This window comes from Anopheles ziemanni, chromosome 2, assembly GCF_943734765.1.
Source record: "Anopheles ziemanni chromosome 2, idAnoZiCoDA_A2_x.2, whole genome shotgun sequence".
Lineage (NCBI taxonomy): Eukaryota > Metazoa > Arthropoda > Insecta > Diptera > Culicidae > Anopheles > Anopheles ziemanni.
This window is the reverse complement of record NC_080705.1, coordinates 43,713,416-43,725,977: the sequence shown is the minus strand read 5'-3', so window position 1 is coordinate 43,725,977 and position 12,562 is coordinate 43,713,416. Positions and strand designations below refer to the sequence as shown.

Below are 12,562 nucleotides of genomic sequence, written 5' to 3'. Positions count from 1 at the left end.
GGAGTACGATCGTACGAATAGGTGGTCCCAGGGAGGCTGGTTGATATCGATAAAGGAAACTCTCTGTGGAATTCCTGTTTAAAAAAGGTTAATATAAGGAAGCTTACATCTGGTGACCAACGATTGTGTCTAAAATGGTTGGCCTATGGATGGCTGATGTAAGGCCTGCCAAAACCCACGGTCGGAAGGGTGCAATACTGTGTGAGAAACGCAAAACAAAAGGGAATTGTTTTAAAGTTCGCGAAAAACATTCCTCCCCTTCCCTGCCGGACGTGACTATACATCGGAGATAAGATTTTCATTGCTATTGCAGTAGGATAATGCTTGTTTTTTTCTTTCCATCTCTCCCTCTTTGTGCTATTTTCCATTGTTTCGTGTGCTACTCCCCAATGGTACTGTGTTGGTTGCTATTGCTTGGTGACAGCAATTTTGTGAAGGAACTACTATTGTGGCCAGCTGAAACACAGAAATTACGCTGATACTAGCCAGCATAAAATTGAAACAGAAGGAGAGAGACAGATACATCGACAAGCGAAGTGATTGAACGAGGAAGCACTTAAAAAACTCCATTCAGGACTCCGATTCGATGTCTAAATTAAACTCCCATGGCGCTACGGGGCTTAAGAATATTAATCTTGAAGAGGTATGTATCGGATCGCGAACTTGTGCGGGGAGAGCTGCATCGTAATGTTTGTCGCCTTATTATTTTCTTCACACATATGACGACCCGGAAATGAACATTATCTTCCTGTTGGAAAACAGATATGGACCGATCTAGAAGGTGGCATCAAGCAGGTGTACAAGCGGGAACACAGTCTCGGCATCGCACGCTATATGGAGCTCTACACGTAAGTTTGGATCGGCATCTTGATTAATGTGTTGCGCTGGTGGGTTAAGGAAACCGAAAAATTCCCAAGTGTGAGAGGTCAGAAATACAAAAGATCAATGACGCGTTAAGGAAACCGAAGGAAACCGAGGTCGGAGTTGCAAAAGACACATGGATTCCTGAAGCTGTGACCCGTTGTTTGGCAAGATTACTTATCTTTGTGACGGTGTATTGTGTTAAAAAAAAAAGCTATACAACTCCCTGTCCTTGTGCTTCCTTGACCTGCTCGTGATTGTGAAAACGTTCATCGGAAGAGGAAGGGGAAGAGTAAGGTGCACCGTACAAGGAAGGAAGCACGCAACAAAACATGTGCAGTTAACTTGGTGAATGTGTCTGTTTGGTGTGTCATGTGGTGTGACTGATTCGGAACTGAAAAAAAAACATAATATCAATAACAACATTTGCGCGACGAGATTATCCAAGCGGAAGATAGGACACCATATTGCTCGGTTGTGAAAAAACTGGTTGCAGTCGGGTTGTTGTAACCTGGAGTTCAGTGTCGTCATGTGGTCGGAGCGTAAAAGGCTAAAATAACCTTTTACTTTGTTCCATCCAACAGCATCTCTTCTGCGTCGGATGTTGATTAATTTAATTTTATGATCGGAGAAGCTTAACGAATGTGCATCGACGACGACGGTGGCCAAAATGCGTTTCTTTTTCTTGTGTAAATCGCACAGCGACATGCCAATGCGACAGTCTATTTTTAACGTGTCTATTTTCCTGATCGAAATCTCAGCACATCGTAGAACAACAATCGACCAAGTTTGAGTGCCATAAAGTTTGTGTTAAATAAACTATGATCGTGGTGGTAGCAATGGTTGGTTAGTATTTTGCAAGACAAAAATATGTTGATGGTTTCTCGAAGGTTACGAAAGTAAACAATTAGCCTGCATGATGACAAGGAAAGCCTTCTAAGCGATCATAGTGATCAAAGTGTTACATAAACGAGTAATTTTACATTCAACAGTGCTTTGTATTATGTTCATGAGATCATATCAGGTTGCATGTTTCTTACCTACATACAATCATCTATAACGCTAAACGATTTGTTGTTGTTATGCTTCTAGACATGTATACAACTACTGCACGAGTGTCCATCAGCAGCCCAACTGTCGTACGGGCTCGTCGAAGGTGTCCAAAAAGGGTATGAACGCACCGCCTGGAGGTGCTCAACTAGTTGGGCAGGAGCTGTACAAACGTTTGAAGGAGTTTCTTGAGAACTACCTCGTCCGGCTGCACCAGAATGGCATTGATCTGATGGATGAGGAAGTCCTGAGCTTCTACACCAAGCGGTGGGAGGAGTACCAGTTCTCCAGTAAGGTCCTGAACGGCGTCTGTGCTTACCTTAACCGCCACTGGGTTAAGCGCGAATGCGAGGAGGGTCGCAAGGACGTGTACGAAATCTACCAGCTGGCACTCGTCACCTGGCGCGGCAACCTGTTCAAGCATCTGAACAAGCAAGTCACCAATGCGGTGCTGAAGCTGATCGAACGCGAGCGCAACGGGGAAACCATTAACTCACGGCTCGTATCCGGCGTCATCAATTGCTACGTTGAGCTAGGACTGAACGAGGAGGACCCGCATGCAAAGGGACAGAATCTTTCGGTATACAAGGAGAGCTTCGAAAACATTTTCCTCGAAGACACAGAACGGTATTCAATACTATTCTTCTATACATTACTACCAGTAGTAAGAATATTTTTTTCTTTTTCACATAGATTCTATACACGTGAAAGTGCAGAGTTTTTGCGTGAGAATCCCGTTACGGAGTACATGAAGCGGGTGGAGCTGCGCCTGAACGAAGAACAGAAGCGTGTACAGGTGTACCTGCACGAGAGCACGCTTGAACGTTTGGCAGAAAAGTGCGAGCGCGTGCTTATCCAGAACCATCTTGATCAGTTCCGGACGGAGTTCCAAAACCTGCTGAACTCCGACAAAAACCAGGACCTGGCTCGCATGTACTCACTGGTTGCCCGCATCAAGTCGGGTCTGTCCGAACTGAAGGAAATCCTTGAAACCCACATCCACAACCAAGGACTTGCCGCCATCGAAAAATGCGGTGACTCTGCTGTAAATGTAGGTTGAACGGGGTCTATTTGTATAGGGTGCGTATGGAGGTCAGGATAATTTCGCTTTTTGTACATGACGTTGTAGGATCCAAAAATTTACGTCCAAACCATCCTGGAAGTGCACAAGAAGTACAACGCACTCGTACTTATTGCTTTCAACAACGATAGTGGCTTTGTGGCTGCCCTCGATAAGGCTTGCGGCAAATTCATCAATACAAACGCGGTAACTGAGGTGAGCAGAAGCGCTAGCAAGAGTCCGGAATTGTTGGCCAAGTACTGCGATTTGCTGCTGAAGAAATCCAGTAAAAATCCAGAAGAAGCCGAACTGGAGGACACGCTTAATCAAGTGGTATGTGTATAAATTCTTTGAGGGTTTCTTGCATGACTATACATAACAAATTATCATTTTCCACGTGTTCGTCATAGATGGTTGTATTCAAGTACATCGAAGACAAGGATGTGTTCCAGAAGTTCTACAGCAAGATGCTGGCCAAGCGCCTGTGCCACCACATGTCGGCAAGCGATGACGCGGAAGCTTCCATGATTTCTAAGCTGAAGCAGGCATGCGGCTTCGAGTACACGAGCAAGCTGCAGCGCATGTTCCAGGACATTGGCGTATCGAAGGATCTCAACGATCAGTACCGGAAGCATCACGAGAAGCTGCGGGACCTGCGCAGCTCTGGGCAAAACGAAATAGATTTCAGCATTCTGGTGCTTTCGTGTGGCTCGTGGCCGTTCGGTCAAGGTTTTACCTTTTCCCTGCCTTTCGAGGTAATTTTGTGATTGCGCTTCGATGAGTAACCACCTGTAAGAGGATAACCATGCCCTCCCTCTTTCAGCTTGAACAGTCAGTCCAACGGTTCAATAGCTTCTACGCCAAGCAACATTCCGGACGAAAACTGAACTGGTTGTACAATATGTGTCGCGGGGAGCTTATTACAAATTGTTTCCGAATGCGTTACACCCTTCAGGTAGGCGACGAACAACAGTTGTCAGAAGCTGATAATTCTGAGTGAATGTTTTATTCTCACTTTCTTTCCATTTCAGGCTAGTACCTTCCAAATGGCCGTTTTGTTGCAGTTCAACGAGGAAACCGCTTGGAGTATCAAACAGCTGGGAGAAAACACTGGTAAACTTCTTGGCGTAATGACCATATTCTTGGCCATGCCTGCCCGTTAAGGGCTTACTAGACTTTTTCCCTTTTCGTACGTCGATTGGGCCGATTTTCTAACCGGCGCTACCCCTCGACTGTCGTGGATCCGCAAATCTTCTGTCGATCTAATCATAACTTTTTCCTCCTTTTGGTCACAGGTATCAACAATGAAAATCTTATACAAGTGCTGCAAATTTTATTAAAGACGAAACTTCTGACGTGCTACGAAGACGAAGGAAAGCTGCAGCCAGAGTCGACGATCGAGCTGAATAAGGACTTCAAAAAGTAAGTGTCCTAAGTGTCATCCATGTGATTTTTGGTTTTATCTTTTGGTTTATTCAGAAACTACCTACTCATATTAAGGTACTTTTTTTTTGTTAATTTTCGTATCCTCGCATTTGTTACACCTTTTTTTATTAAATATTATTGCTTCGAAAAGCAGGGGCAAATTTCTACTTTATTGGATTGCATATTTTACGGGTTTGTTTTTTCGATAAACCTATTAATTTGGAAATATAAAACATATTCTCCTCAACTCTAACAAAGACTCGAAAGGGTTGAAAGCAAAGTATTGGTAACAAATGTGAACAGAGAAGTACAAAGTTCTATTAGACTGAAAAAGATTGTGTAAATATAAAATTAACCTAATATGGCTATTATTTTATGACGATGCAATTGTCGAATAGCATAACAGAAGTGAAACCATCTGTTGGGTAAATAAATGTGCAAATTTATTTAAAATCAAAGTAATTTGATTTATACATAACCTTTTTTCATGTTTTTGGTGTCTATAATAAAAAGTAAAAGTATCAGCTATTATGTTATGTAAAAGTTAATATGTTGTACACAGTTCAAATAACGCGATTAAAGAATTAAAATATCTGCCAAGTAATCTTTTTACAAGTGATAATAGTAAATATAAACGATAACAGGCGAAAAACTAAACAAAAAGATTAAATATCTTTAATAGCCCCAGTTTCAGGGACCATCTGATCCATTTCTGTGACGATCACCGATCTTGATTTGTTTGAAAATAACAATATATTAGGTTTGTTGATATATAATGATCAACATGATACTGTCTGAAAGCACAATCTAGAGTTTCCTCAGAATAATACAAATTTTTTTTTTTTATTTCTATTTTCACGGTACGGGCCGTATTGTACATAATTAAATTATATACTATATCCTAGAGAACTGATATCTCCTTATCCTATTTGGGTCACGTCTAGGCTATCAGGGCTCTCGTTGTGGGAAATAACGTTGTCCGGAACCGTCCTTGACAGGGATCTTCTGCTTTCAACTCTTGTCGTTGGTGTGGTTTGAGTCTATTTTAGTCGGGCCAGCTAGGTGCTTTAACGAGGACGCATTAGGAGGTTCAATGGAGTGGGAGATGATACGTAAAGATGGAGGGAGCAGAATGGGGAAAGGAGAACATGAACTGGGAAGAGAGAAGGAGTGAAGGGGAGGGGGGGGGGATTAAAGTGTGAGTCCGTTGTTCCGAGCAAAATGGAAAATTGCTTTGAGGTACTGCATATCGTTCTCCGCTAGGATGTCTCGGATCGGGACGGCCGGTTGTTTGCCCAACGCCTCTACCGCGTCGATCAAAGCAGGTCGAGCGGCTCCGTAATCCACACAGGACCACAGAAGGTGATCCACGTCGTGGAATCCAGAGCCACAGCCACATAACTTCGTCTGAGCCAGATCTATCCGATGTAGGTGCGCCCCTAACGCAAAGTGGTTCGAGCGCAACCTGCACATCATTCGGATGAACGCACGGTTCACCGTTCAGTCCACTAAACCAGGATCGTAGTGATACTTGAGGAGTGATCGAGGAAGCGGCCAAATTCATCCGCCTCCCACAACTTCTGCCAGCGGGACAGGCGGTGTTGCTCTGGGTATCGGAGGAATTCGTGTGGAGGAATATTACGGTCATATAAAGCGCCCGAAGACACCCCTTTTTTCGCCAAGGCATCAGCCTTTTCATTCCCGGGGATTCCGCAGTGAGCGGGAACCCACACGAGCGAGATTCGGAAGGCTTTATCAAAAAGAGCACATAGCAGTTCTAAAATTTTAATAACAAAAAAATCTTTGCTATTAACTACATTCACGTTTTGGAGAGCTTGAACAGCGCTCAAGCTGTCCGTAAATATAAAGAACTCCCCTGCGGGTCGGGTGTCTATCAAAGCTAGCGCACAAAAGATAGCTGTAAGTTCTGCAACGTAGATACTACATGGTTGATGTAACTTATGGAACGTTTCCGCGATGGTGTTAAAGCAACCGAAACCTGTACCCTCGGCGGATGCAGATCCGTCCGTATAAAACTGCTTCTCCGGCTTTATAAGGCCAAACTTTTGTAATACAAAAATTAATAATCGAATAAAAACATTGTTTGTTGCTTTCGCTCTGATATGCGATTAAAACAAATTTAATTTTTCTTTTTTTTTGTTTCAGCCGCAAACTCCGCATCAACATCAATTTCCCGCTGAAAACGGAACTGAAAGTGGAGCAGGAGGCAACCCACAAAAATATCGAAGAAGACCGAAAGATACTCATACAGGCGGCAATCGTGCGGATCATGAAAATGCGGAAGATACTAAACCACACGCAGCTCGTTGGCGAGGTCTTGAACCAACTGTCCACCCGGTTCAAGCCGAAGATTCAAGTGATAAAGGTAGGTGTGAGACCGCCTATTTGTTTGTGCCTCCCGAACCACGTTTTTTTACACATCACTTCTTTTCATGTTCTCATATATTGTTTTTTCTTTGCATAGAAATGTATCGATATTCTGATAGAGAAAGAATATCTGGAGCGTCAGGAAGGACAAAAGGATACCTACAGCTATCTGGCTTGATCAGTGATAATTTTAATCGGTAGTGTAGTTATCTAAACGCGTATTTTCAATATCAAATATCCAAAATCGTGCGTGCATAACCCGTTGATGCAGGATCAGAAAATCGATCTATAGAATCATCGTGCAGCATCCTTGAAAACAACAGCGACAACAACATCTTACATGAATCCGAGATAGCAGAAAGCTGGTAATGAGGGTATGAGAGAGTAGGGTACGAAAGGAGTGAGTCGGTGTGTGGAAAATGATTGAGTACTGAGTTCACTTAGCAAAAACACAAAAGAACAATACAAACATGGAAAACATGAAACGGCTTGAACGATTTGGTAGCATGTTTCGACCCTTTTAATTGCGTTTTTCCCGAGGTACTTTGTATGAATTCCGGCTCTAGTTTTAACAAACGCAAACCACTCGCTGGAAGGAGGTTCAAGATAACCTAGTGGAGGTGAACATCAAAAGGGGGCAAGAAGACTATCCCAAACGCCAATGCCAGTATCTTCAGCAGCTAACAATAAAAAAGTGGCCGTTTTTAGTTAATTAGTGAAGGCCAATTTTGTAAAAACATACTCTTTAGAAAGAAGGTTTTACCTTTGGTTCGTTATTTTTACACTTTTTCTTTGGGCCGCAACAAAAAGGTCTCTTTATTATGTTTGTTGGTTGGTGTTGCAAAGACAGGATGCTTTCGTGAAAAAATATTCATGTGGCTCAAGCTAGCACTGTCATGGCTTAAACCGTATTGCTGTTCGCAGGTGATGGTGAGACATTTATCTCATTCGCTCCATCTCTGCTCTATAGAGTTTATTTAACCATTTATCTGTCGATAGGACCATCTTATCGGTTTCGTGACTCAACAACAACGATTGTTTCATATTTTTTTCTGACCCATTCTGGCGTGTGTGCCTTTTAATTTCTCGTTAGTTAACTAGGAAATGTTACGTGTAAGTTTGTCATATTTAGTTTCGACCGTTATGATTTTATGTTGCTCTTCAGTCTGTTGAGACTGACAGGAACGAAAGAGTATATAGTAAACGTCCCTCATGGTGAGCCAAATGACCGCAACCGTATGACCCAAATGAGCCAGAAGTTGAGCCAATTACAGCGATCTCGGATTCGTGAATCGCCGGCTGCTAAACTATCTTTTATCGTCCCCTCCGCAGAGTTACATTCGAAGGGATGTTATCTTGGACTCGTATCAAATAGCTTTTCAAATCGAGGCACAGAAGTCGTCGAGATCCATGCTAGCAGTCAGCAGCCAGTCCAACGTTTATTCCGATGCCTGTGTATTTGCTGGTGAAATTAGATGTTCATGGACTAAATGAAACACAGTTGCTATTCTCTCGAGAGGGAAAGCCTGGGCTTTACTGTATTTTCGATCGATTAAACTTAACAAACTGAACAAAACAGTTGTATACAGACACAAACCCACATTTAATTGTATCATTCAACCAATGCTGAAAATAAACAGAAAGGGTCTAAGCAAAATTTGTCTACAATTTTATGTTTGATTTAATTGATTATTTATGTATTTGTCGTTGATATTTTCCATATTAACTTAAATTTTGAATCAAAAGTTGAGTAGAGCAACCCATGCAGCAAGATTTTCGATCTGTCATAATATCACAATAACCGATGACAGCGAGAGGGTGGGAAAATTGGTGAGATTCGAATCTTTTATTTCAATTGCGGTCTGAGATCCGAATCTCCCAAACTGTAAGCCAATCCGTCATATGCATGGATCTATTGCGTTCACATTAAACATTCAGATAATTTCTATTATTTGTTTAATTCATTGAATGATTTACGAATAAATGCTTTGAACGGCCATAACAGCACCGAAAAACATGTCAACATTTATTTAAATAGATTCGTATCCAATACATGGGACTCAATTTTTTAGAATCCGTCAAGGGATTGAGTCCTCGAATCTTTCGCATCCCAATTTTGCCAACACCAGTTCGTATCCCTCGTCGCGACAGTCGCATTTCCAAACAGCATTTTTTCCGAAACGGTGTGTCGAAGAAGCAAATTCAAGTTAGTGTTGATAACCTATCAAAATTCGATTGAAATATAACCTTTCTCGTATTAACGAAACACCAGGTATGAGCGGACGCGAAGGTGGTAAGAAGAAACCGCTGAAGGCCCCGAAAAAGGACCAGTCGGAAATGGACGACGATGATGTCGCCTTCAAGCAGAAACAGAAGGAGGCACAAAAGGCTCTGGAGGCGGCGAAGCAGAAAGCCGCAAAAGGAGGACCGCTGTTGCAGGGCGGAATAAAGAAATCTGGCAAAAAGTGAACATCCGTTTCAGACTGCCAGACAATGCTGTTAAAATGTTCTACATATGCTGTTGATGAAGAAAGCTGTTCTGGTTTACCAGGGAACAGAAGGGACGACTCGCGTGAAGGCGTTCTCATCTCTTGTTCGGATCCGATATGGATGCGAAATAACTTTTTCTATTCGTAAATAAACACATGACTTAAGCGATCCCTGGTGTATTTGTCTTTCCATTAAATAAATACATTCTTATAGGCTACGGTTATCGATTATCAGACGATGAGAATAGTCGCGACATGGGAGGAAATTATGAAGCACATGAACAGTTGTCTACACTCGTTGGACTCTCGAACGAACCGAGAGTTCGCGGTGCCGTCAGTTGCTCGTCGGAACGAAATGATCGTAGTAGGACTTGGTAAACTCGATCATCAGATCCAACATTGCGTGGGGCACAAAATCTGGGTTTCCCTGGCCACCCTCGATCCGGCCGTCAGCAGTGTAACGCATGTAACTAGCAATCGTGGTTTCCGGGGGAACAATTGCACCGTCCTCGATGATGCAGTTGTCTTTCAGCACGCAACGGCGTCCCTGCAAACAAAGTTCATATTAGCTTTTTTTGCCTTTTGTTCAAAGCCCATCACCTTCGACGTACAATCACAGCATTCTTCCCAATGTAGACATACGACCCGATCGAAGCTGCAGAGACTACGGCTCCTTCGCCGATAAACACATGATCTCCAATCTGCAGCGGAAAGAAGGCAACACCCTTGCTGAATTGTTTGTACGGTGGCCGAACTACAGATCCCTTGGAGATGACGCAGTAGCGTCCCGTGCGTACGGCTGCTAAATCGCCGCGAATTATAGCACCACTTTGCACAATCACCTTGCCGTGTAGAACGATGTTTTGCGACCCGCACAAAATTGTCTGTCGGCTGACCTTGTTTCCGGAAGCTGTCTCCACGTATTCGTCTTTGCTGTAGTACGTATTGAGGGCTTCCATTGTTGGAGCGACCGATTCGGTGACTCCAATTTGCGATGATCTAATTGATTTTTTTGAGACTCTATCGCGAATGTAAACAGGCGCTACGTTGTGCCGAAGTATATGTAAATAAATTTGAAGGTGCAGTTTGTGTTTACATTTTGACAATCATGCAAAACAGTAAAGAAATAACGAAAAATAAATAATGATTGAACCTGAAACTACGGCAAGCTTGGTTGGTCGAATTGAAATATCTCATTTCGAGTAGATGCTAGAACAGGTCGACGAAATATTTCAATGTTTGAATTGTTCGTAATAAAAGTCGTTACAGAACAAGTTATACAAAATACGTACCATAACGTTTTAATATGCGATTAGCGAAAATACGATCACAATCACTTACCAGCATTGGGCTGCCGCTTTTTATTCGAAATCGTTTAATGTACTGTTTGCAAATTGTACAACAAATTTTTTTTATAAGCAACAGCGACAAAGATTGAGAGTTTAGTTTCGGATGTTTTTAGTAGTCAAACCGCAATGTGACATATTGCTTTAGTTTTCATCATAATACTTCCTTTATTATACAGGGAGTAGTTGCTAGATAGATCAGATAACAGGTTATACGATGCGCCGAGGGAAAGTGTGGAAAGACGGATGGACACAAAATAACCGGAATCTTTTAGAAAACGTTTGTTAACAAGAACGGATAGAAAGAAATTTGGCTTCTTCAAATTACGCGAACATTTTCCGGCGTTCTACAGCCTTCAACATTCATACAAATGGACACAACATCGTTTTGCATTGTTGCTAGTAAATTGGAATTACAATTTAAAAAAGGAGGAAACAAAATTCACGCACATGTGGTAAGTATGGTTTGGTTATTAGGCTAGCTTACTTTCCTCCCCCTACCATCCTATTTCCATCAATCTGTCCTTATTAGAATTCTCTTCAAAAAATTACAATTTATTTTCCTTCCGGCCACAACGCCTTTCCATGTCTTCAATCCATAACTCTCAACAAAACAACCTCCCTTCCTTTGCCTGGCCTGTGTCCTGTACTTCCATTCCAATTGGTGTTTCACGAGTGTTTTCTGGCGTAATGTATCGAGATCGCGCTGATCCTGTCTGTTAATCTTTGACATATTTTTTGTTTTTTAAAGAGTTGTATAAAGAGGCGACTATCTAGCAAAAATAAATAACGTTTCAACCGTCTGCTTCGCTCTGTCTCTTTCTCTTTCTCTATCTCTCAAAAATGTTTGCTTCTAGATTGTTTGCATTTTCTTTTTATCCACTACATTGGAAGCGTTTTGTGGTTGTTTTATTTTATTTTTAATGTCATATACACAAGGAGTTGGGGGGATTGTTTTAAACGAACGATTTTCTACTTTCTACATTTTAAATACATTTTCTTTTGCCTTCATTCTCTCTTTCGAAGCACGGAATGGATATGAATTCGGAACGATAATCAACCACGATGATACAAACAAATATGTTTTCCGTCTATCCTGAATCATATGTGCCGTTCCCCCCATTTGGTTTGGAATTGACGTGGCAATTTGCGATGGAAACACACACTATCGTGTATGTTCTATTGCGCTTCTCCTAGAGGATTACTAATCTTTCGTTTCGAAAAGCATAAAAAATCTACCAGCACTAACAAACAAAATACTATCCATAACCTAACTGCACACGATCGATTGATACTAGAGATTATTACCATCTCCGTCTAATAGTCTTCTCCTTTCCTATTTTTGGCACGAAATATTCACAAAACACACAGCAGCTCCATATCTGCCGACATGGCGACTCATCGATGTGGACTGCACGGTACAACGTAAGGTTCGACATCATCGTCCTCATCTTGCTCGATGACACCTTTACGTTCACCACCACCACCACCAGCTTCGTCGGTGGTTTCTTTCATTGCCTTGGGACTGCGACCAACAACGCCAGGTCCGGTTACCACAACGTAGGCATCCACGGGCAACGAATAGTTCGGATCGATCGTATGGAAGTTTATAAAGCGATGTTCCTTATTGTGCTGCTGCAGCATGATGTCTTTGCTAGAACCACTGCTGTTGTGGGTCTTTCCCGCTGCCTTTCCTTTTTTCACACCGCCGGCAGTGACAAGGGTGGACACGGCACTCCACGCAAGGGTGGGGGGCTTCTTGATGAAACCATCCACCGCCAGCGGTGTGGCGTTATGTCACGAAATTCGGCACGGCAGGGTAACAGTGGCGGGGCCGCCGGTGGCACTTGAGCCACTAACCGTAACAGGATTACGACGTCCTACGGTGTATGTTGGGTGCGATGTGGGCAGTGGCGGTGGTCGATTCTTCACTCTAAATCTAA

At 42.5% G+C, this 12,562-nt stretch overlaps 3 protein-coding genes across 3 annotated transcripts; 2 read left to right on the top strand and 1 right to left on the bottom strand.

Annotated features, from left to right (window-relative positions):
* The first annotated feature begins 432 nt into the window (after positions 1-432).
* On the top strand, positions 433-7,238 carry LOC131281497 (cullin-1). Its single transcript, XM_058310869.1, has 11 exons — positions 433-643; positions 763-848; positions 1,954-2,538; positions 2,605-2,962; positions 3,041-3,304; positions 3,382-3,726; positions 3,795-3,926; positions 4,003-4,084; positions 4,267-4,393; positions 6,563-6,782; positions 6,882-7,238. The coding sequence occupies exons 1-11, from the start codon at positions 587-589 to the stop codon at positions 6,960-6,962; spliced, it is 2,337 nt and encodes a 778-aa protein (XP_058166852.1). The 5' UTR covers positions 433-586; the 3' UTR covers positions 6,963-7,238.
* Positions 7,239-9,030: 1,792 nt separating this feature from the next.
* On the top strand, positions 9,031-9,442 carry LOC131282502 (translation machinery-associated protein 7 homolog). Its single transcript, XM_058312025.1, has one exon. It carries the CDS (start codon positions 9,059-9,061, stop codon positions 9,251-9,253), a length of 195 nt encoding a protein of 64 aa, XP_058168008.1. The 5' UTR covers positions 9,031-9,058; the 3' UTR covers positions 9,254-9,442.
* On the bottom strand, positions 9,441-10,317 carry LOC131282218 (dynactin subunit 5). Its single transcript, XM_058311667.1, has 2 exons — positions 9,885-10,317; positions 9,441-9,820 (listed from the first exon to the last, which is right to left on the bottom strand). The coding sequence occupies exons 1-2, from the start codon at positions 10,230-10,232 to the stop codon at positions 9,608-9,610; spliced, it is 561 nt and encodes a 186-aa protein (XP_058167650.1). The 5' UTR covers positions 10,233-10,317; the 3' UTR covers positions 9,441-9,607.
* Positions 10,318-12,562: the final 2,245 nt, after the last annotated feature.

Bases quoted from the DNA above. Each gene is read 5' to 3' on its own strand.
- LOC131281497 (XM_058310869.1), top strand. From the start codon at position 587: ATGTCTAAATTAAACTCCCATGGCGCTACGGGGCTTAAGAATATTAAT. The intron at 2,539-2,604 runs GTATTCAATACT...TTTTTCACATAG, and splicing joins TTCCTCGAAGACACAGAACG to ATTCTATACACGTGAAAGTG. The intron at 6,783-6,881 runs GTAGGTGTGAGA...TTCTTTGCATAG, and splicing joins CGAAGATTCAAGTGATAAAG to AAATGTATCGATATTCTGAT.
- LOC131282502 (XM_058312025.1), top strand. From the start codon at position 9,059: ATGAGCGGACGCGAAGGTGGTAAGAAGAAACCGCTGAAGGCCCCGAAA.
- LOC131282218 (XM_058311667.1), bottom strand. From the start codon at position 10,232: ATGGAAGCCCTCAATACGTACTACAGCAAAGACGAATACGTGGAGACA. The intron at 9,821-9,884 runs GTACGTCGAAGG...CTTTGTTTGCAG, and splicing joins TTGGGAAGAATGCTGTGATT to GGACGCCGTTGCGTGCTGAA.